A 23,915-nucleotide genomic window follows, 5' to 3' on the forward strand; every position below is an offset into this window, starting at 1 on the left:
CCCCTTCCTCCCCTCCACCACCACCCTTCCCACTGGCCCCCTCCAGGCTGCTTGACCTCCCAACGAGTGTGTCTGTGTGTGTGTGTGTGTGTGTGTATGCGGTGCCCAGCCCCACTCCAACCAGCCTGGACCGGCTCTCTCCCGCTCAGGAGATTGTGAAACTTCCTCAGCAGGACTGGCGGGGCCTGCCAGATGCTTCCTGCTCCTGTCCGCGTTCCCAGCCTCCTGTCCAGCCTCCTCCACCCCCCCCGCCCCACTGCCCCCCCCCCCCCCACAGTGAAAGGGAAGGGGACACAGGGGGAAGAAGGCTCTCACTCTCTCTCTCCGGCGCAACCTGGGAGCGACGATCCGAAGCGTGCTCTGCCTTCGCCCGTGCATCCCGACCGCGGACGCAGCCACGCGGAGGTGGGCTCCCGCGGCATCTCGCTTTGGCTCGCTGAGAGGAGGCCGTAACTCGCCTGCACTCGCTCACACGCACACACACAAGCGCCGCCCGCCCTGCTTCGCACACCTTCCCAGTGCTCTGCGAGAGCAGAGAGCGGAGAGTCTGTTGTTTTTTTGCGGGGGGGGGGGGGGAGGGCTGAGCTGGCGAGGCATTGCGCTGGCCATGTCGTGGGACTGCGGCCTGAGGTACGTGTTCTCCGCGTCCCCGGAGCTGCAGGGGGGGGGCGGGGGTGCCCCCCGTGACAAGGAGGACCTGTCCCGGCTTGAGGTGGTCCAGAGACTGGCCAAGGACGGCTGTCGCTTCCTCCAGGGTCACAACAGCAAGACCCCTGAAAGGACGCTCCAGGTAAGAGAGCGAGATACTCGTACACGTTCTCAGAGCAAAGCAGCATGGCTTGTGTCGTATGGGATTCAAAGGTAACAGTGTACATGTGCAAACGTCCTTCAGGATGCTGATCAAACCGCTCTTTCACCAGTACTCTCTATGTCAAGACCTTCTGTCAGGTATCTGCGTTTTAAAACCGTGGGCTGCTTTGCCCTTTCATTCAGTCACAACGCATTTCCAGTCCCTGAGGGTAAATGTACAGCTTCAGGAACCATGGGGCGTATGATTCGGCATCTGCGTGTTGATTCATTGTGCCTTTCAGCACGCTCTCCCCTGGAACCTTCCATTCATCAAACTCAGGCTAATTTGTTGTCTGGAATCGTCGGCTTGCAGTTTGATGCCACGGTCACGGCTGAAGATTAATTCGGTCGATTGTATTCTGTGTACGGTGGAAACCACAGCATGGGATGTCAATGATCTGAACATGTAGACTTGACTAACTTGGTTGCCCTGTCACTGTCTGACAGTGTGGTACTGGTAATACTGGGCAGAGCACAAAGATCATCGTTCAATGTTTGGGAGGCTGTTGTGCAGCACCAAGAAACAAGTGACTAATTTTCATTGGGATTGGTTTAGACCAGTCTGATCAGGTTTTAATCAATGTAAGCTTTGTACAACCTTAACCTGTCATTGATAAAAGTCCAATACCATTAGCTTACAATCACTGCTTTATTAGCATTAATTGAAAGGTAATGACTTTGTTTCGTGAAACAAACCAGCCAATAGCTGTTGAACGGTGTTCTGATTGGCTCTCTGACCTCATTGTGGGCTTGGTTTTCCCTTCCTGACAGCTGTGTGACTGTGTGCAACGGTACATCAACAATGACAGGAAGTACTGACGTAATAACCACAGGCACAACCCAGACCCTGAACCTTCTCCTTCGTGCCAGGACATTGTGTGGTTCCAGGGTGGGTTATAGTACTTTAGGTCCATGACCTTTCCACTGAGGCTGCTCTGAACTTTACTGAACTTCACTGCTGACCACCACAACATTAGGCCTGATCATATCTTACATCAGAGATAATGGAGGGAGCTCTTTTAGTGAATGTCACATATTGTTATTATCATTCCATCCATAGTTTTGTATGGGTACAATGCTGATTTGCTACAGTTTTTTTGTTTTGAACTTTGATGCTTTTGTTACTGTCCTTGTCAACAACTGTAAACATGTCCTAGACAACTGGTTCCTTTCAAATTCAATGTGAATGCAAGAATTTTCCTCGCTACGTTCTCCAACTCCAAGATAAGAGAATCTCCCACAAGCCAAAGGCATTGAGTTACACACAAAAACAAGAACCTGGAAAGTCATTCATTCACTGGAAACTCATGGTAGCTCAGCACATCAGCTAGAACTGATGTATGTTGCTGGAGGCTATAGGAAGGAAGTCAGAGCAGCTATGGCCCAAGATGTATGGCTGGATTACACAGCCCTTGTTATCTCAAGCCATGTTTTGACCCCTAACATAACAGTGGGCTTGATATGATAGGCTTTCTCTGAAGGTTCTGCGTTCTGGAAAAGTCTACTCAATGTGAAGAGAAGACAAACTGCTATAAAGTATTCCTATGGAGATTACATTTGGCATTGTTGTAGAATTGCAAAGTAGTTTTCCCTAGGATCCATCCTACTATAACAGCTACAGTTATTCCATGCACAAATATTCTATGCATTTTCAATAGGTTTGTATTTATGTATTGGTCGTCCTGGTGCTGGTATCCATGTATCTCTGACAGCTCCTGCAGAAAAAAAAAATATTAGTTGAGCACTTTTAGCGCAGCACAGGTCAAAGGCTTTCCATTTTCTTCCGAGTCGCATTTCTGGATAAAACGGTTTACGGTTCTGAGACCTGTTTGCTGAAGTGATGCACACAGTATGATATATGGCGTTGCGTTTCTGAGAAGCCAGTGTTGTTCTAGAAGGTAGGGCGTGTTATCACTGCTGGCGGATAAACATCCCCTGGCTCTCTGTTTCCCCGTGTTCGATAGAGGTCGCGGCGGTTTGTTCCAAGAGCGCTCGTGTCCAGCAGCAGTCGGGGCCGTTCTCACGCATTATCAATCTGCTAACCGTTCTCGTTAAGAACTAGCAGACTCAGCAGCACGGAGACGTCTCTGTTTCTGTGACGTCACTGCAGACTAGAGTTGCTGGATGTACTTACTTGGAAGTTGGAAGTGCTCGCTTCGGGATAACAACGGAGCCCCTTCTGCGTCACGAGGCCTCTTCTGCGTTTCTGTTGTTCTTCACCCCACTGTTTCGGGCTGTCTCCTTCTTTCTCCCTCTCTCTCTCTCTCTCTCTCTCTCTCTCTCTCTCTCTCTCTCCATCCATCCCTCTCACTCACTCACTCACTCACTCACTCATTCACTCACTCTCTCTCTCTCTCTCTCTCTCTCTCTCTCTCTCTCTCTCTCTCTCTCTCTCTCTCTCTCTCTCTCTCTCTCTCTCCTTCCCTCCCTCCCTCCCTCCCTCCCTCCCTCCCTCCCTCCCTCCCTCCCTCTCTCTCTCTCTCTCTCTCTCTCTCTCTCCTCTCTCTCTCTGAGAGAGGGTGCTGACCCAGACCTGCTCCCGCTCCTCCCCTCTGTGCCTTTGAGAGCTGACATGTTCCAGACCCCTCCGAGTGTTCCATACCACACATGTTTGAGCTGTTTCACACACAAACACGCTAGACCACCGCAGTCTCGCAAGCCCACGTGGAGCTTCCGGAAGGCAGCGGGGACAGCAGAACCCACAGGGTCCAGCGTTTGGTCTGGCTGGATGAGAGGTTTTCTCCAGGGCTGCGAGTGGTGGGGAGGTCATCCCCCAGCCTGGAACAGAAACACGACATCTCTGACATCCTCTCTCACGAGAGCCCCCCTCTTCGGGACGAGGTGTTTTAGCCGGGCTCCGATGACCACTGAGAACTCCACCCTCCAACTAGCAGCTGTCCAGCCAGGATCAGTAACTCATTGTGGGGAGAGGCCTGGTCTGGGTCGGACCAGCCCAGAGGTAGAGAGAGAGTCTGGGAAGGTGTGCTCATGCTTCACGACATTGGCTCTGTTGATTGGATGACACATGAGCAAATCACAGAACAGGGTTGTCTTGACAGGAGCCATGGGCTGGTTCTCAGCAGTGCCGAGGTTGCTGCCACAACGGCAAAGAATCTGGGGAGAGCGTCAACACACGTTCACCTCGCAAACTTTCACTTTAGCGTTGTCCCTAGCGCAACGATTGTTCTCTAGGTTTATGGGTGTGTGTGTGTTTCTAACAGGATGCTGACAAATGTGGGTGGCTTGTGTTTCCCCTAGGGTTCTTTTTAGCAGTAGGGGCACGTCTGTCTGACCCACCCCCCCCCCCCCCTCCCCCTCGGCGAAATAAAGTTCTAACCCTATATTTTGGAGTAGGTTAATGTAATAGTCTAATAACAAATGTAATATTGCACTTTTTTTTTTCTTCCTATTTTCCGTAAAGCAAAACAGTTAGGCTACTTAAAGTATGTTGTAAATGGCAGAAATATGCTGCCAATTAATAATTGACGTAACAACTTATTGTAAATGGTCAGTAGCCTAGCCAATCGATCGAGGAACTCAAAAGCATGTACACTGTCGGCTTCATTTGATCTTGATAGGCTAAGCATTCTTTAGCAAATAATAACAATATACCCACTATTAATTAAAAATACTTCAGCAAAATAATGCACCTAAAAAACAAACGTGAGCAAGGGCAGCAATCGCTATCGAATCAACAGGCATGCAATTATGCTAGCAGGGGAAGAATACAAACAACTAAAATCACCAGTTAACTTACACGTTAACTTACTACAATAACTGTAGACTAATACAATAACAGGTTTTAATGAACTGAAAACACAAGTTATACGACTTACAGTTTGTGCACGTTGGCATGTGTGCCTACGTGCATGCCCGTGTGTTTGTGTGTGTGTAGTATCATGAACATGTAGATGACTGTAACGATCATGATGCATTTCATACTTGGTTGTATTTGGAAAAAGGCATATCCGGATTTCCAGTCTCCCGTTCGGAATCTCCGTCATCTGGGAGCAGCTGGCTGAGGCACAGACCCCGTAATGGTGTTCTCTCTGTGGGCACTGAGCTCTCCCTGGCTCCTGATCTGCCTGTGTGATTGTGTAATGTCTGTACCGGAGGAGTGGTCTGCTGCGCGATGGGCGGCTTCCATCATCTCCTGTGTGTGTGTGTGTGTGTGTTTGCGTGTGTGCATGGTGTGTGTATGCCGGCGTATACGCGGGGGCACCTGTGTGTTTGCGATGGCGTGCGTGTTTCTGGGCGTGAGCGTGTGTGTGTGTGTGTGTGCAATACGTGTGTGTGAGTGTGCGTGTGGATCCCAGATCAGTTGAAGTGAGCCAGGAGCCCTGCTACGGTGAAGGTCCCTGGGTGCCTCAGTGCAGCAGGCAATTAGACCACAAAACTGTAGCTACTTCCAGCCTGTCTGCTTGCCTAATTGCATGCACAGAAGCCCGAGTTGACTGATGGCTGTAGAGTGTTTACGGCTGAAGGGAGGGACCTGTTTGTGTGGGTGTGTGTGTGTGAGTGTGTGTGTGTGCGCTGCACTTTTCATTAAAATACACTCAGCACCAGACCCTACATGCATGTCAAGCATTGCATCATTGCCTCCAATAACATATAGGATTACACGTTCTCTTTGTCACTTCAGGACCAATAGAGGGTCAACATGAAACCAACTGCATTCAGACATACAGTATTGACTGGTTAACTGAATTTCAATTGCTCTGTCTACTACTAATTGGGATATTATGCAAACTCTACTGTACTCTCAACTGACACCATATTGATATTCCTTGGAATCCATACCAGGTCATAACTGGCTGGACAAGAGATAGATATCCCCAGGTATAGCCTCAGTAGACCTACAGTGAATTATCCCACTTTAGAATGCATGGCATCATTCTCCAATCCTGTCTGCCTGTGTCTCTGTGTGTCTGTGTGTGTGTGTGTGTGTGTGTGTGTGTGTGTGTGTGTGTGTCTGTCTGTCTGTCTTTCTGTGAGCTGAGATTGTGTGGGGAAAGAGTAAAGAATATGAACCTTCATTGCCCTTCAGCTCAATAGCTAGGATATAAGTGTCTTCTCCATAATGATTTCAGTGTTCCTCTATCTAAAATACATTCTGACCTATGTTTGTGCATTGCAAGATGTAAGAGTAGCTATTACGTGGTGATGTTGTTGTGGTGGTAATTGTTTGGACTGATGTTGCCTTTAATTGCTGTCATTGACCCATGATCTGGTGCAGCAGTGGTGAGGAGAGACATGAGGCATGCAGCACTTTGGTTCCCGGAAAGAGAGAAAAATGGGAGAGGAAAGAGAGGAAGGGAGTGAGGCAGAGGGTGGGAGGCAGGACGTGAGAGAGAGAGAGAGAGAGAGAGAGAGAGAGAGAGAGAGAGAGAGAGAGAGAGAGAGAGAGAGAGAGAGAGAGAGAGAGAGAGAGAGAGAGAGAGAGAGAGAGAGAGAGAGAGAGAGAGAGAGAGAGAGAGAGGGAGATAGAGAGAGAGAGAGAGAGAGAGAGAGAGGGAGAGGGAGAGGGAGGGAGGGAGGGAGGGAGGGAGGAGGGAGAGAGGGAGAGAGGGAGAGAGAGAGAGAGAGAGAGAGAGAGAGAGAGAGAGAGAGAGAGAGAGAGAGAGAGAGAGAGGGTGGGAGAAAGGGGGGCAGAGAGGGAGGGAGGGAGGGAGAGAGAGAGAGGGACAGAGTGAGGGAGCTAGAGAAAGAGAAAGAAAAAAGGAGGGAGATGACCAGTTTAGTGTTTTTCCCTTCTGCCGGAGGCCTGGGAAAGATTGATAACACTCTAGTGATTTAGCGACATGGCTGCAGCACAGTGTGACTTTATGTGAGTGTGTGTTTGTGTGTGTGTTTGTGTGTGCGGTTGTACACCACCAGTGCCTATCCCTTTGTTAGGAAATGGTCCCAAAAACAGTACCCAGAGGTGCCATTAACAAAAGCAGAAAACCTACTCAAGGGAATCCAACACCATGTCATTACAAACCAGGGCTTTTTATTGCTACATCAGCACTCTGAGATCAAGGCAAGCCAACCAAAAGTTTCCGTTTGAAAATACATAAATCATCGACAGACAGCACAGATTAATTAATACTCTCTTAAGTACAATCCTTAATTAAAATATGTATGAGCTTTTTTATGTTAATTTGCGAATGGCGTCTCCTGATAAATAAAAAACGGAATAATGATGTATGGAAATGGTCTTTGGAGCGGTGGGTTTGCATTTGACAAGCCATTGTGATGGAAATCAATGGGTGATTTGTGTGCGTGGTGGAAAAGACAGGGAATCTCCTTGGTGATAACACACCCCTCCCTCCCTCCCTCCCTCCCTCCCTCCCTCCCTCCCTCCCTCCCTCCCTCCCTCCCTCCCTCCCTCCCTCCCTCCCTCCCTCCCTCCCTCCCTCCCTCCCTCCCTCCCTCCCTCCCTCCCTCCCTCCCTCCCTCCCTCCCTCTCTCTCTCCAGCCCCAGAGTGACGAAGCGGTCCGCGTGAGTCTGAGGGAGAGTGACCAGGATGTGCTGGTTCTTCAGCGAGTGTCGTCAGAGAGGCCAGCCCCCTCTGCAACAGCGAGGGGAGGAGGGAGAACAGTGGAAAGGGACAGGAGGTAAGCTCTCTCTAACCACTTCCCCTTTCCCTCCCTCTCCGTCTCTCTCTCTCTCTCTCTCTCTCTCTCTCTCTCGCTCTCTCGCTCTCTCGTCATTCTCCACTTCTGTTTCCCCCGTGCGCACACGCGTGGCAGCGTCAGAACACAGATCCTCTCGCACCTACACGGATCGGGAGAGAGTGTGACTGAGTGCGTGTGTGTGACTGATCTGTAAGCCGGAGCACCGCAGCTCGGCTGCACGCAGGGGGGAGATTTCCACCTTCTCAGCCCAGGTTTGGGGAGCACTTTTTGGGGTTGGGGCACGCAGGAGTCTGGGTCTGCTACCAGGACATGCTGTAGTGGACCCTGGGCTAAGGCAGCTGCAGGCGGACGGATGCCTGGGTGCTAGAGGGGAGGGACGGGGAGAGAGGATGCAGCAGTAACCTCGGCGACAGTTCGCGTGGGGGGGGGGGGGCGCGAGGGGCGCTTGGACGGCGCGAGGATGGGCGCTCGGGCGCAGCCCCTGGACCTGCGCGGCGACGAGGGCCGGCTGCCGCACGCCGCCCTGGTGCAGCAGGAGGACGACGAGGAAGACGAGGACGCCTCCGAGAACAGCCGCAGCTGCAGCGACGGCCCCGGCCGCGCCGACGCGGCTCCGGTGGCCACGTTCGACGTCCCGTACTTCCGCTACATCGACGAGGAGGGGACGGAGGAGGAGGAGGAGGAGGAGTGGAGCAGCAGTCGCTCGCTCTCCTCCATGGAGGAGGACTCGTCCAGTGACTCTGCTGTGTCCGACAGGTACGTGGTGGTGTCTGGGACCCCCGAGAAGATTCTGGAACACCTGCTGAGTGAGCTGAGACTGGACCTGGACCAGGACGAGGGACGGGAGCGAGACCGGGACCACGGCAGCACACAGCACAAGGAGACGGGTCAGTACGCCTGTCACGCATGCATCACAGCAGAACCTTTGAACAGGCTGTTTTTTGCGTTCGGCCTGTCAGCTGTATTGGGAAGTCCGAGGGAGACAGAGTGAGAGAGAGGGAGACAGATGGACTCTGAGAGCAGGGGCCGCGTTTGTTTGTTGATGTGGAGGCGGCCCGGCGACGCGACCTCGTTAATCAGCGCGCGAGTGTCTGTGTACGCGTGCGTTGTCTTGTTGCCTCCACCACCCCCCCCCCCACCCCCCCCCCTTCCTCTCCCAGTCAGAGTAAATTGTACAGTGCAGTGGTTCCCCGAGGACAGGGGGGACGGGGCTAATGACTTGCAGTCGTCCCCCGGAGGGCCTGGTGGCTCCATCCTGCTCGTTTACCAAATGAGAGTGGCAGACTTTGTTCCTGTGTTGGGAGCAGAGTGGGGGGGGAGTGTGGGGGGGGGGGGGGGCGGAGTGGGGGGGGGGAATCACCTGTGTGTCACACAGGCCCACTTCCTCAGTTCCTCACTGCCACAACACACACCGACACGTTTCCTCTCCACCCTGGAGGGGGATGAATATACATTAGCCCTCTGTTGCCAAGGCAGAGCAGGGCCGTGTCTCTTACTGAAGACGGATGGATGAGGTTCTGTGCTACTGTGCGAGAGAGAGAAAGAGATATTGGGGAAGGTGGGGGGGGAGGGATGATGACAAAGAGATAGAGAGAGGGAGGAAGGGTGGTGACAGAGAGAGAGAGAGAGAGAGAGAGAGAGAGAGAGAGAGAGAGAGAGAGAGAGAGAGAGAGAGAGACGCCAGAGAAAGAGAGAGAGCGAGGAAAGAGAAAGAGAGAGGACAGAGAGAGATCATTCTCCTGGGGGAAGATGGATAGAAGTGGTCACAGATGATCTCCCATCACGCTGCCTGCCCCCCCCCCCCCTCCCCACCCCCAGTGATCCCCCTCGAGATCACTGCTCCTTCTGAGGGGGGGTGGGGGGCGGGGGGTGACTGTGAGCTGAACCAAACACCATCTCTAGAGGTAGGCAGATTTGATCCCAACAGATGTCCTGTTTAAGCATCAGAAAATCCCTCCATGAAATGGGTCCATTTCAATATTTAATTGGAGAGCAATTGAATTCACATGCGTATACGGCCATCATCTGGTAATAAAGTACAATATCGCAAAACACAACTGATTCATTCATTTTAAGCAATGAGGCTGTCAATAAATACGAGTTTCTCAGTTTCATTCTTTTGATTGGTCGATTGATGGGATAGCCAATGCCATAAATATCACACTTATTTCCCAGAGGGGTGCTCAGTGTCTGTTTGATAGATCATTCCGGATTAGCTCAACATTCAAACAGTGAATCAGAGGCATCCACTGGGAACAACCGAAGCAGGGCAGGGCAGGGCAGGGCAGGGCAGGGCAGGGCAGGGCAGGGCAGGGCAGGGCAGGGCAGGGCAGGGCAGGGCAGGGCAGGGCAGGGCAGGGCAGGGCAGGGCAGGGCAGGGCAGGGCAGGCCAGGCTATAGGCCAACCTGAGAGGTGAGTGAGTGATGTTCGAGGATCAGGGAGCTGGAGCTTTGGATGGGAAATCAGCTTTGTCTCAATGAGACATTGAATGTACTCAAAGATGCTCTGGAGCCGAACTGCATCTCTCTCTCTCTCTCGCTCGTTAGATCTTTCTTGCTCTCCCTCTCTCCCTCACTCTTCCTCTACCACTCCCTGTCTCTCCCTCTCTCTCTCTTTCTCTCTCTGTCTCTATCGCTCTCTATTTTCCTCCTTCTCTGTGGTTCGTCCCGAAGGGTTGAAACTGCACCTCTCTGAATTCTGAGCGTGACAGTAACCCGGCAGGTTAGGCTTAAAGATCTCCATGACAAACTTCCTAGTAGCATACTAAACTTGTTGGAACCTGCTTACAGTGTGAGTGAAACGCTCCACAATGTCCAGGATATGGATCTTAATCCACATACCATCCATTTCCACATACTTTATGCATACTATATCCCTCTAAGCCTTGCCGCGTATCAATGAATACTCTTCTATCGTGTACGGCACATCCATGCAAGCTGTGTGGATTTTGTTTCCCTGTTGCCCCCACATAAAGAATGCAGGAGACGTTTCTGCCAGAAGGCACTTTCAAAGGCACACCACAGCCCGGTGTTTATAGACGGGAGTGTAAGAGCTCCACTCAGCTTACAGTGTGCAGCACAGACCATCTCTCCGCATGCATTCCACAAAGTGTCGGTCTTCCTCGGTACGGAGGCCCCCCTGGGGGGGCCGCTGGGCGTCCAGACCGGTCCTGCCTGACGCCATCGATCCCTCCTCTGCTGGGAGGCACTCTCAGGCAGAGCACACTGCGCACATTTAAACTGGAGCACTGCCCCACTACGCACAGCACCACACACACACACGCCGAGAGGAAACTATGCTGCGGGGGGGGGGGGGTGACGGGAGGGGGGGGGGTGTGAGGGGGGGATTTTAACAGCAAAAGAAAATTGGATTTTCACTTGAGTTCTGGGCCAGTTCAGGGCCAGTTTTTGGGTGCTAAACGTTTTTGTTGTGTTTTATAAGCAGCTAGCCAAAGAGCCGGTGTTTCCATGTTGGTAGAAGATGATGTAATACAGGACATTACATCATGTGTTTTTTTGATGTGTTTGTATGTAATTTACTGGACCGCAGCATACAAAAGAGAAGTGCTTGTTTGGTTTTGAGGCCAATCAATTGGAAGATTGCTGATTGAAATGCAAGAGGGGTTAGTTTGACTGATGAGTTGATGCCTAGCCCAATCAATTAATGGACAGGATCAATTAATCCCACTCTGGACTTCTTGTAGTGATGAGGTAAATTTGGTTTGAAGTATGAAACAGCATGAGACATGCTTTGTGAGACACAATAAAAATGGAAGTACCCCTCAATTCTATGCCCAAGGAAATCATTTTAGATGTCTTATTTGGGTATTTCAAATACTTTAAACTGTCGAAGAGAGTAAGAAACTGACCTTTTATATTCAAATTCAGATACAAATGCTGTCGTCAGCTTATCCTCCCAGTCTAGTCTCTCCGGTAACCGCAGGGGGTCACGAGCTGCAGGCGGTAGGGGGGGGGGGGGGAGATGGTGGGGGTGCGGACGACCCACGACAAAGAGACTTAGAAAGCAGAGTCTTGCTCGTTACAGTAATGAGACTCATTAGAATACAGGCCCAGCCACAGACTGTACTCCCAGACACAGGGCTGTATAAGTGTACGACAGCTTGAGGGCAGAGGAGGGTCTTTGTTCGTCGGGGCAGGAAGGGATCGTAGGACACTCCACAGCTTGTCCACAGAGTGTACATATACAGGACTTTTAGTCTCCTCAAACTCCCAACAGACCGTTCAGGCCTATTCAGCACAGCCGCTTGGAGGAAACTGTTCATGGTACTCCAGAGAAGTTGAATATTTTCATTTCCATTTCATTTATATTTGGGGTTTTGATTTGAGCTGAGCTCAAGCTCAAAAAAGCATGGTGCCATTTTATTTGCCAGTTTTGGATTGAGTGTGTTGTGGTGTTAATGAGTTTTTCGTGGTGTACTGGAAAATAAATCGACAAATCCTCTAGGACTTTGTGATGATGAAATATTCATAGAGTTTTTTTTTACTTGGTAGCTTGCAGCATAAGGAGTGTGTGTTCCTGGTCCATCCTAAGGCTGAGCTGGGGTCAGGGTTATCTGGATAGAACAGACACCAGACATTATTAAAACGTGGCACGAGAAGATCCTCTTAATGCTGTTTATGGAGTGTATGTATGTGTGTAAGGGTGTGTGTGTGTGTGTGTGTGTGCACTGGTTGCGTGTGTGTGTGCATGCCCGTGTTCTTAGGTGTAATTCTTAAAGTTCTTGTTTATGTGTTAATGGGTTTTGGGTTTTGTTGGTGTGTACTGTACAGTAGTGTGTGTTGAATGTGTGGGTGTTTGTTAGTGTCTGGGAGGCAGCCCATGATGTGTCTACAGCTGCACACTGCGGATTAACATAATGATGAGAGGGAGGTCGGTGAAGCGGAACGCACACAAAGCCTCGGGAAGGAAGTGTGAAATTAAAGGGGGACATTTACAATACTGGACGTGAGACACGCTTCCAGAGTGCTGGGGAAGAGGTTGTCCCTAATAGGATTTGTAGAGCTTTGGCCAGGCATCTCCTTTTCACTCTCTCTCTCTCTCTTTATTGTTCTCTGTCTTTCCATCACTTTGTCTCTCTCTCTCTCTCTCTCTCTCTCTCTCTCTCTCTCTCTCTCTCTCTCTCTCTCTCTCTCTCTCTCTGTCTCTCTCTGTCTCTCTCTGTCTTCATTGCTTTCCGTCTCTCCATCATGTCCTCTCTCCCTCTCTTTAGTTCTCTCCCTCTCTTTGCCTCCCCCTCTCTCTCATTCTCTTTAGTACTCTCTCCACCTCTACCTCACTCTCTTCATCTTTCTTTTCTTCTCTCTGTTACCCTCCCCCTCTACATCTCTTCCTCTCTCTCGCACACTTCCTCGCTCTCTCTGTCCATGACTTGCATATAGTAAGAGGAGCACTGGAACGCACCGCAGAGAATGTCAACTGGCCCAAAGCACTCAAGTACAAATGTCTTCTGAGCACTATTATGAGCAATCATTATCCAAGGAGCGCTGAGGAGTAAAGAAAAGTTCTATGAACTCCTAACTTCTCACTGTAATGTCATTGACAAAAAGTAGCGGACAAATCTTCTCCATAAAGGTTTCATGTTCCTTTACGGTAACTAGAATGTTCATAGCCCGAGGTTTGCCTTCACAGTGTCAAACAGCCAAAGCTAAAGAAATTGAATTTACACATTGACAGTTTACTTTATTAGATCAGCTTCAAAGCAATATGAAAAAGATAATAAAATCAAAACGTATCAAGGATGAGATTTTCTGTACCCTTGGAAATGCTCCATGCAAGGTCATACTGACCTGCCATGATGATAAACACATTACAGTAATACCATGCTAGGCCAACATCAGACTGCCACTGTGCTTATAAAAAATAATTCGATAGGAAACATTCACTGCATCTGCAGTCAGTGTGAGGCAAACGGCATGTTGACAGTGTTATTGGCTTATCTCCGCTGCTGCACCTGGCAAAGGAGAGCATTCGAGAATCTATCACAGAGGTTGCAGATGGCCGTACAGAAGACCACAGTGAAGGCAAAGTGCCCAGGGAGGGGTATTAAAGGAGAACGATCATCATTGGTACCATGAGAATCATTACCTGAGAGACCCAGGATGATGATGAGCAGAGCCGGGGGTCAGGGCCGGGGCTCAAAAGGTCACTCGGTCCCCAACTGACCGTCTCTCATTCCGTTAATGCTCCAGTGATCAGTGACAGCCCTCTGTTGAGCAAAGAGCCCTCATCGTTCTCACCTCGGGGATTCCAATCAATATATTTGACCTGAAGTTTCGGCTGTTTCTCTCCTGTGGGAATGCCTGGTGATACTGGTTGGTGACAGACAAGCTGCCTCTACGTATGGGTGTAAACAGTGATGAAGTGTCTGTCTTGGAGTTGTTTTTTATATTGTGTAAGCAGGACATCTCGGTAATGGATGAGCCTAATATATTACACTGGGTGAAGCCTGTCTCCCTCATCAAATTAAAAATCACTTTGCATTGAGGACATTTTTGGGAGGCATACACACTTTGCATATTGATTTACTGGAGAGCTGCAAGCGCGGTGTCTCCGAGCTCATGTCCGTCATTAAAACTTGGCACGGTAGACCCTGCAGTTGACTTTCTAACAACAGGAGCTATTCTCATACTTCACTGTTCACATGGTTGCCAGGTTGGTGCCAGCAGCAGTCTTGACGGAGAACATCAGGACATCCGTCGACGTTCTAGAGATTAAAAAGGTTCTTCAAGGTCAAAATAAATAAATGAGCATCGGTGCTCTCCAAAGTCATGGAGGACCATAAAGGGGTGGAGCTGTGTGTCTTGTCTGGTACCGGCTACAGTGTGTATGAATGTGTAGGAGGGGTGATGGATGGGGTAGCTGTAATGCTAGCATATGGTGGGAGGGCTCAGATTAATGTATGAAAAGAAGAAGGACGTCATTGACTCTGGGAAGGTGAAAATCACTGATCACCTTTTCGGGGATTGAAACACAGAACCGAGGCCAAGGACTTTTGGAACAGGCTTTCTGTAGACGATCTGATTTCACGTGTTTCAAGTGTTTGATATTACGTATTACTGTCAAGGATAAAAGTGTTGCTATCCCTTTGGACTGTTATGATGATCCGTGTCTTGTTTTTCAGGAAGCCTGTTGGATGACTTCCTGTTGACCTACCTGGTGTTTATGTCAACGACGGACCTGTGTCAGGCTCTGCTGGGACAATATCCTTCCATGTACTGCACACAGACCCAGACCCACACGACTTCCCCCAGCACACAGAACCTACAGCATGTCTACACACATCCCAATAACACGAGGGCAGTTTCACAACATGGACAACGTCACAATAACCAGCCAGCCGAACCCGAAAACAGTAGCACGTCTTCGAAATCTCTCGTTTTCAAAGCGTGAATACGTTTGGAAACCAGTTGGAGTCCAAACACCCTTAGCGCCACATCCTTCCTCAGACAAACACCCTTCAGCTGTCTCCACAGCGTGTTGTCTGAGGCTGCTCCACAAACAGACACCCAGCCTATCGGTCGGCTCCTTAACTCCTGCGCTCCACCTATTGTTGTAAGAGATACCGGGCCAAAGGAGACGGGAAGGAGGCTCTGACCAGGAAGCGCAGAGTCCTGCACCTGGTGTCACAGTGGACCACGCTCTACAGGGACTTCCTGCGAGAGGACGAGCATGTCAAGCTCTTCATGAAGGTGGGGGACGGGGGGGACGGGGACGCGGGGGCAGGAAATGACCTCGATAGACGCCGTTGAGATGGCGTGGTTGGGGGCAAGCGAGGGATTCTAAATGAGGGCTGACGTGTGATTTTTCAGAGCCTGTATCGCTATGTGCTGGATGACCTATATGAGTACCCGGCCCTGGAGAAGGATCTGAGAGATCTCCAGAAACTTCTCCGCCTCCATCGCAGACAGTAAGTGAGCTCCTGATGTCCCGATGGACTCGATCTATGTCATCGGGGACGCGACGTAGAATGTCTTATGTGGTACATGAATAATATATTGACTGTTTATGTCTCAGAAGGTGTCATGTTGCAAACAGGAAATGTGACTTTTGAATCAAAACAGTGATTAAATATGCCGTGGCTCAGAAGTCACTGGTGAATGTTGATTAGACGGCCTTTCAGTGTGAGCACAAAGAAGACAGCCTTGTCTGACCCGTGCACCCTGAGACAGCTGCGGATGGAAACGTACAGTACTGCAGACGGGCTGTTTTGAGGAGCTCTGTTATGTCAATGGATCCATTCACATATGAAGAGTGATGGCTATGTGCTGGGTTGTGTTGTTGGTGTGTTGTGTAGAGCTTAAAGGTCACTGTCACTAAGTTCCCTTGTCACCGCGTCGGGAGTCTGGGGGATACAAAGTGTTTCAGGAGTGGGAGATACGTGAGAAGATGTCCTGCAGGAGAAAAGTCGCTCCTTTCTTGTCAATGACATGAAAAATCCCTTCCCTGTTCACCAAGAAAACCATTGAAATTGTGACCACCCACACAGATGGGGTTTGGTAAATGGCGAGCTGCATGCTGGGAGTTGTTGTTCTGCCCCCCTGTGAGCCAGTCGGCCCCTGTGATGAGAGATGAGATACAAGGCGTCAACAGGGCTTTCGAGTTGAACAAAAGGCTTAGAGATAAGATAAAGATAAGCCCTGCCTTGAACTTTGACCCGGCAAGTGTAAACAACCCGCCACCTCCTGTCAAATCGTCTCAAAGACATGCCGCCTCTCCCCAGTCTCCCCTCCCCTTCCTCTCCCCACCGTCCAATCAGGGCGTACACCCAGGGGGTCCCCTGACCCGATGCCCATTAAGGAGGCGAGCAGATAATTCCACCTGACAGCGGCGTCATTGTCTGGGGAAGCTTTATTCCTTTTAAGACCCCCGTGGCCGACACTTCCACGACACCCACTCCCCTCAGCTGTGGCAGGCCGCGTGGGTGTCAGAAAGCGGACAGCCGCGCTATTTACGACCTCCTCTCCCCAGCCAGACCCAGGCAGGCCAGGGCAGAGCGCTAGGAGGATGGGGTGGGGGGAAGGGTGGGGGAGTGTGCATGTGGCAGGGGGTTGGGGGGGTGGGGTGGGGGGGGGGGGGACTGCTGCCAGGCCGGGGCTAAATGGATCCTCTTTATTGAGAGGACGTTCAGGAGTCATTAACCCCTCGTGGCCCTCGTAACTCCATCGACTCTCGCCGATCGGATGTGCAGCCTGAGAGGACTGAGATGGGACCACAGGGGCAGCACAAGGTCTTTGAAACCTTGTGCTGGCGCCCACAGGGACACAGAATCCCCCCCCCCCCTCCATCAGACACGTCCCTTCTCATCCCTTTTCCCGTCAATCCCTCCTCCTTCGTCTCTCCCTCTCATCCCCTCTCCTCCTTCCTCCCTCCTTCTCGTCCTCTCTCCTCCTTCCTCCCTCCCTCTCGTCCTCTCTCCTCCTTCCTCCCTCCCTCTCGTCCTCTCTCCTCCTTCCTCCCTCCCTCCCTCTCGTCCCCTCTCCTCCTTCCTCCCTCCCTCTCGTCCTCTCTCCTCCTTCCTCCCTCCCTCTCGGCCTCTCTCCTCCTTCCTCCCTCCCTCTCGGCCTCTCTCCTCCTTCCTCCCTCCCTCTCGTCCTCTCTCCTCCTTCTTCCTCTCTCCCTCTCGTCCTCTCTCCTCCTTCCTCCCTCCCTCTCGTCCTCTCTCCTCCTTCTTCTCTCCCTCTCGGCCTCTCTCCTCCTTCCTCCCTCCCTCTCGTCCTCTCTCGTCCTTCCTCCCTCCTTCTCGTCCTCTCTCCTCCTTCCTCCCTCCCTCTCGTCCTCACTCCTCCTTCCTCCCTCCCTCTCGTCCTCTCTCCTCCTTCCTCCCTCCCTCTCGTCCTCTCTCCTCCTTTCTCTCTCCCTCTCGGCCTCTCTCTTCCTTCCTCCCTCCCTCTCGTCCTCTCTCCTCCCTCCTCCCTCCCTCTCGTCCTCTCTCCTCCTTCCTATCTCCCTCTCATCCTCCCGTCCGTCCACACGCCACTGGGCTCACAGAAGCCACCCCGGTCGCGCCCCACGTTTTGAGAGAAACAGATCGCGACCATGTCGAGGCGACGGTGGCAACTCCGGTTTTTCCTTTGTGAGTGACTGGTCCTCTGGCCGGGGAGGGGAACCCTCAGGCTAGGCTGAGTGCCAGAGGGCCTATTGTGATGGGGAGATCAGTGGGACGCTAATGCACTTGCTCCCATCCATCACCCAGAACAGCCCCGGCTGATGAGACCAGGGCGATTAGCCGAGGAGACGCCAACGGGGAAGTCTCATATCTGCGAAGCACTCGAATCTCTGCTTGACACGGCGCTTTTCATCGCGGAGAAGACTTTGTATTTGTTTCGCGTCCTCCTTGACCTATACGTCATGTGGACGGCGTGGTTGCTTGTCCTGCAGAGCAGTGCGTTTCCCCCATGTCGCCCCGGAGGACTGTCCTTGAGGGGTGCATCTAACGGACACGTTCGACCTACAGCATGTGTTGTTCAGTCCTTATAGCTGGTGGGTAATTATCGTTTTTGTGTTTTCATTTTTCTCCACAGCACAGTGGATGAGTATTCACTACACAGAAAGGTAAGAGCAACCCGCCTTAAATGAACTGGAATGCGTTTAAACACGTTAAGCCTCCTGGTTTTGAGTGGTTTACGTCGTTAGGACCACGGGACTATTGTCCTCGCATTTCCTGGTACAGTCCTCACTTCAGAGTCGTGGAGAGAAGGAGAGAATGCGCTCAGCTCGTGTGAATGCGTGTGCTTTCTTCCACGTAGACCAAGCCCCTCTCCCACCAGCTGAGCCTTCGAGAAAACGGAGCGCAGACAAGAGGGACACAGAGGGAGACCAAGGAAGGTGAGTCGTCAGGCCACGTCTTTCTTCGCGCCTTCCACCCAGCTCGCTTTTGTCCCCCCAACCCCCACCCCCCGAGTTTGAGCGCGGTGACGTCCGGCGCGCGACATTCCAGCGCTATCGGTTACGGCTGCAGGAACAATCGGGAATCCTTGAGGAAAGAGTGAAACGATTGGGGAGCAACGAACGCCCCCGCACCTCACATAAGTCACCTCCGTCGTTTCGCCACGACCGCTCGGCCGTTCTTCGACGTCTCCCTCTTTCCTCTCCCTCTGAGATGCGTTCAACCACACCCAGCCTACACGGCACGCGTCAGTGCTTCAGTGTGTCTCTCTCTCCCTGGACAGTGCTGTGCCACGTGTACGTGACCGTGGACTCGTATCTGAGCGTGAGGGCCGCTGCCGGGGTGGTGGCCAGGGAGCTGCTGCAGAGCCTGGCCGAGAGGCTGGATGTTCCTCTGGGAGACCTGGTCCTTGTGGCAGTCACCTACCCTGGAGGTAAGGCCTGCCACCTCACTCAGTCACCTACCCTGGAGGTAAAGCCTGCCACCTCACTCAGTCACCTACCCTGGAGGTAAAGATTGCCACCTCACTCAGTCTCACACACTGCCGCACGGCTTTTGAACCTCCATTCTGGGTGATTCTTATGGGGAGTCAGGTGGCTGAGTGGTTAGGGAATCTGGCTAGTAATCTGAAGGTTGCCAGTTCGATTCCCGGCAATGCCAAACGACTTTGTGGGCAAGGCACTACACCCTACTTGCCTCGGGGGGAATGTCCCTGTACTTACTGTAAGTCGCTCTGGATAAGTGCGTCTGCTAAAGTGACCCAAACACCCCATCAATGAATATCAATATATTTTTTTGAAGCGTAAATACCGTAAGTGAAATTCGACATGATACGGTGACAGAACAGACACAGAGCAGACACAGATCCCTTACGCTGACGTCCTTTGCTATTTTATTCATTGAGCAGAAGCTTTTCGCTAAAGCAATGCCCAAATAGACACTTCAGCACAGAAGTGTACGATTCTGTTATCCGCCATCTTGGTGAGAGACTGTTTCAGTGCAGTGGGACACACAAGGCAGCGTTTCATCTGGAGCGCGTAGCAGGTAAACACACGCCGGGAGACCCATTTCTAACGGCGTGGCGCTGTGTGTGACATTCCTCCTCTGCAGGGAAGCTCCTCCTCCAGCCCCAGGACAGGGTCTACTCTGATTCGCTGACCGCCGTGGGGAGGCTGCACGTGTGCAGAAAGGACCTGAGTGAAATCATGGTAGGAATACCAATGACGCCCATCACATCCTGCCGTGGAACAGCCAGCAGGACGCGGGTTAGACTGCTAGAACTGTCAAAAGGAGCGGGAGCGATCTTTCCAATGTACCTCTACTTGTTGCTATTGGCAATTACGTTTGAAACAAACAGGACTTTTGTAGCAGATCACAGACTCAATTACCGTAATTTTCGGACTATAAGGCGCACCGTTATATAAGCCGCAGCAGCTAAATTGAATGATGTGTACATATATAAGCCTCACTGGACTATAAACCGCAGGTGTTTTAATGTTCAATTACCATATGTAATTAGTTGTCGGGAAAGAGACGGCAGTTTGAGGAAGCTCCCATGCATTAACCGTTAGCCGTTAGCTGTAAAAACCCATAGATTAGCCGTCCCGCAGGGTCGAAAAATGCACAAAAGGCGTGGTTTATAATCCGAAATTTATGATAATGACGTGTTAACCACGCGTCCACACATCATGTCAATGACTGGCGCGTGCTTTCAGAACCCCTTCACGGATAACGCCGAACTGCAGCAGCGTTCAGCTCGCATGCTGAGCATGAACACGTGGGACGTGACGGTGGCTCTCACCAACTTTGACTGGAGCGTCTTCAGCGCCATACACGAGGTCAGTCCTGCCAGGAAACAATTGCTGTTTACCATTATGGGATGTCAGTCCTTCTCTGCTCTCCTCGGTCAGAGAAAAAGGAAGAGGAATGTCATTGAAATGGTTCTGTACGATAGGAGCACAGCGTATACTGTCTGGAACCAAGGGATATGTCTTGTTTTGCTTCCAGCAAGAGTTGGTGTACTTCACGTTCAGCCGCCATGCCAGCCGTGGCCACACGATGGCGCTGGAGCTGCTGTTGCGGCGCTGCGACGAGGTTCAGCTGTGGGTGATAACTGAAGTGCTCCTTTGTCCGACACTCTGCAAACGTGTCCAGCTCATTAAGAAGTTTGTCAAGATTGCCGCCCAGTGAGAACACATTCTTTTATGACCTTGACCAATACGTCTACATGCCTCAATGTAAACCGTTATCTTTGATAGCCTTATCATCTTTGTGGTTGGTCAACCATTTGCAATGGTCTCCAAGCGGTTTGGTAGTGTTTGGTGTGCTTGCCCCCTCCTGTGGTGAATCTTTGACATAACGTTTTGACCGAACAGTGATCGGTGGTACAGTATGTGATACTGCTGTTTATTGAATGAATCATTTTGTGTTTCCCATCTGCTAGTTGCAAGGCACAAAGGAACCTCAACTGTTTCTTTGCCATCATCATGGGCCTGAATGCTGCAGCGGTGAGCCGTCTCAGTCACACATGGGAGGTGAGGACTGGCTTCTTATGATTTCTTCAGTCTGGAAGAATTAATCAAGGAAGCTGTGTGTGTGTGTGTGCGTGTGTTTGTGTGTGTGTTTGTGTGTGTTTGTGTGTTTGTGTGTGTGTGTGTGTGTGTGTGTGTAAAGCCCTGCTGTTGAAAACCCTCCAGTGTCCTCATTAACCGTCAAACCTTTTTTCTATTTTCTCTCTATCAGAAAGTTCCGGGGAAATTCAAGAAACTGTTTTCAGAGCTGGAGACGTTGACAGTAGGTTTTTGTTCTCTGATTTGTTCTTGAACATTAATGAAGCATCGCATACCGTAGCCCCGGACCATTACATCATCGGGCCATTCTAAACATGTTATGACGGGCAAGCTAATAAAAGCAGCAAGCGTGATGATTAGGGTTAGCACTGGCATCGGGGGACCCGGACAAAATATGTCGCTGTGTTTGTAAAGGGATCTGTAGTTCACAAGTCTCTCCCCGAAGACTACAATCTCCATCAGCCTCAACATGTCTTCACAGGATCCCTCGCTCAACCACAAGGCCTACAGGGAAGCGTTTAGGAAGATGAAGGCGCCCAAGATCCCATTTCTTCCGCTGCTACTGAAAGGTACGCTGAAGATAAACCTGGCTCGCATCACTTCCTTTCATCTCCTCTAATTAATCCCAGAAGCCTGAGATAAGGTGTGTGTGTGTCCCCCCCCCCTCCTGACACTCAAACATTGTTCTCTTGTGTTTCTGTAGATATCACGTTTATACACGAGGGCAACAAAACATTTCACGACAACCTGGTCAACTTTGAGAAGCTGGTGAGCGCAATGAAAAAACAACCGAGCGATATCTGTGTTTCTTCTAGTTTCACCTCGAAGCCCTTAACACAGTTTCTCTGTGGCTTCCTCCTGTCTCCCTCGCACAGCACATGATAGCAGACACAGTGCGACTCATTCGCCTTTGCCAGGAGGATCCTCTGGGTGGGTAAACAGCCGACGTCATCATGTAGCATCTGTAGCTGTAGCATCAATATTGAAGCTCTGTCTTTCATGTCGGACGTTTCTTTGTGCTTCGGGGGGCCCAGAGGTCTTTTACTGTGTTGATGGCCTTGGTCGGACTCGATGAGAGTCAAGACTGGTGACAGGGCAGTCGATGTTGTGTGTCTATAGACTGTACTGTGCTGTACAACCGTTTCCAGATCAATGTAGTAATTATACGTCACGGCACATAGACACTTTGGGTGTGGAAAGGTCCGCATGGTGAACATTCACTGACAAGTAGCGAGCGCAGTGCAATAACGGTGATCGCCTTTCACAAATGTTGACTACCTGGAGCAACAACCAAAAAAAAGTGCTGACGTATGCACTCTCTGTCATTCCAGGCAACGGTATCACCCAGAAGAGCAGCCCAGAGGTGAGGGACTACGTGGACTACCTCCACGTCATTGACAATCAGCAGACCCTGTTCGAGCTGTCCCACAGGCTGGAGCCCCGAGCGTAGGCAGGAGTCCCCCCCGCCCCTCCTGCTCTGGACCCTCCATCTCAGTTAGACTGCCAAGGAACCACCTCCACCCTCCCCCACCCAGATCTCTCCTCAGCAACCAAGGACGTCCACCGGGCAGCCGCAGGACACCAAGCAGACACTAGAGGGAGCCAGAGAACTGCAGTCGGTCGAGCCGACATGCTTTGTAGACGAGAGGTAAATTCATGAGAGATGGCAGAACTGACAATGGCAGAGATCCGTCTACAGATATCCAAAGGACTTCAATCATTCATAATTTAGCAATTCACTTGCTACAATTATGACTATTGCAGTTGTGCAGATGATGTGAGAAGTTCACACTTGTGGGAATCTGAAACATTCATACACAACAGTGTGTTGAACTCCAGAGGCTCCGACATGAACTGACTCAAAGATAAACACACTTCGAGAAAGTTGTTTTAAGTTACAGTGCATTCTCCATTTTTATATGAATCACCTGTACATGAGAATGTTTTTGTTAAATCCAAATGTGTGCATTATCTTTATCATAAACAAGAGCATAAATACTGGCTTTCAGCCTAAACTAAATGAATGAGTGCAATGATTTCTAGATGCCCTTATGACAGGATACTGTGCGTCTGTGTGTGTGTCTGTGTGTGTGTCTGTGGGTGTGCTTGTGTCTGTGTGGGTTCTTGCTTGTGAGAGCGTATTTCCCTTGATTGTAATCAGCCACCCAAATGTCAGTGCCAAATATAATTCCAAACGTGTTTTGTTTTAGATCGTCTAGACGTGATGAGTTAGTCTGTTACCTTTAGCTGTGGACAATCAGGAGTTGAACTGAGACAGTAGCCTTTAAACCAGGACGTCTCTGTATTCGTCATTATTTAGCAAAAGCAATAGCAGCACCAATAAAAAAAATGAAATAAGTTAAGTTCAGGACTGTAACTGTGGACTAAAATTTGTACTACATTGATGTAGAATAGGATTGTGGTTAGAGTGTAGAAATTGTTATCCAGTATTGACTCTCACCGTCAGACTACAAATTCAAATGGGCCGCCCTCAGGTTGGATGGAACTGTTCTGTACTACTTGCATCTATTTCCCAGAATCCTTTTTGACCTGTGTGTGTGCGTGGGTCAGGTCTTCAAGAACAAAGACTGTGATGTTTTAGCTGTCCTTTTGAAGCACCCGTCCTTCCCATCCAGAGGCCCAGATCTGTGGAAGTGTGTGTGGTGAAAAACGACCCTGTGGATTCCCCACACTGTACATATGCTGTGCATTTGCTAGTTGGACTTGGACATATTTATAAATTCCAGACTTATTTATTTGTTCTGTGGGCTGACCTATTTTTCAGTTTCAGGTTTGTTTTATCTGCCACTGTTCACGTAGGTCTGCATGACATGGCAACGCCGTGGATAGACCACCAAGCCAAGTGTGCATGTAATAAACCATTCTTTGTAAACAACTGAGATTGCTTTTGACTCTACTACGCCATCAATTCTACTTTGTTTAGCAATAAAGCAATACAAGTCGCTAA

General features: G+C 50.5%; 1 protein-coding gene across 3 annotated transcripts; it reads left to right on the forward strand.

Moving 5' to 3' along the window:
* The first annotated feature begins 308 nt into the window (after nt 1–308).
* Nucleotides 309–23,915, forward strand: rapgef5b (Rap guanine nucleotide exchange factor (GEF) 5b). 3 transcript variants are annotated; one of them, XM_084702965.1, is made up of 18 exons: nt 309–790; nt 7,310–7,449; nt 8,227–8,357; nt 14,613–14,691; nt 15,036–15,180; nt 15,301–15,398; nt 18,013–18,043; nt 18,238–18,316; nt 18,661–18,810; nt 19,488–19,585; nt 20,093–20,215; nt 20,385–20,563; nt 20,821–20,911; nt 21,120–21,170; nt 21,429–21,516; nt 21,651–21,715; nt 21,823–21,877; nt 22,279–23,915. In XM_084702965.1, exons 1-18 carry the CDS (start codon nt 608–610, stop codon nt 22,395–22,397), a joined length of 1,905 nt encoding a protein of 634 aa, XP_084559091.1. In that variant the 5' UTR covers nt 309–607; the 3' UTR covers nt 22,398–23,915. The 3 variants fall into 3 exon arrangements, 2 of the variants coding, with proteins under 2 accessions (XP_084559091.1, XP_084559095.1); XR_014766303.1 differs by lacking the exon at nt 22,279–23,915 and having other exon boundaries at nt 21,362–21,516; nt 21,823–21,862; XM_084702969.1 differs by lacking the exon at nt 18,661–18,810.

The sequence above is a fragment of the Hypomesus nipponensis genome, chromosome 2, assembly GCF_054491055.1.
Source record: "Hypomesus nipponensis isolate SF chromosome 2, ASM5449105v1, whole genome shotgun sequence".
Classification (NCBI taxonomy): domain Eukaryota; kingdom Metazoa; phylum Chordata; class Actinopteri; order Osmeriformes; family Osmeridae; genus Hypomesus; species Hypomesus nipponensis.

Coding starts and splice junctions, on each gene's coding strand:
- rapgef5b (XM_084702965.1), top strand. CDS start 608: ATGTCGTGGGACTGCGGCCTGAGGTACGTGTTCTCCGCGTCCCCGGAG. Junction 20,216..20,384: donor TCTTCAGCGCCATACACGAG/GTCAGTCCTGCC, acceptor TTTTGCTTCCAG/CAAGAGTTGGTGTACTTCAC. Junction 21,171..21,428: donor CAGAGCTGGAGACGTTGACA/GTAGGTTTTTGT, acceptor ATGTCTTCACAG/GATCCCTCGCTCAACCACAA.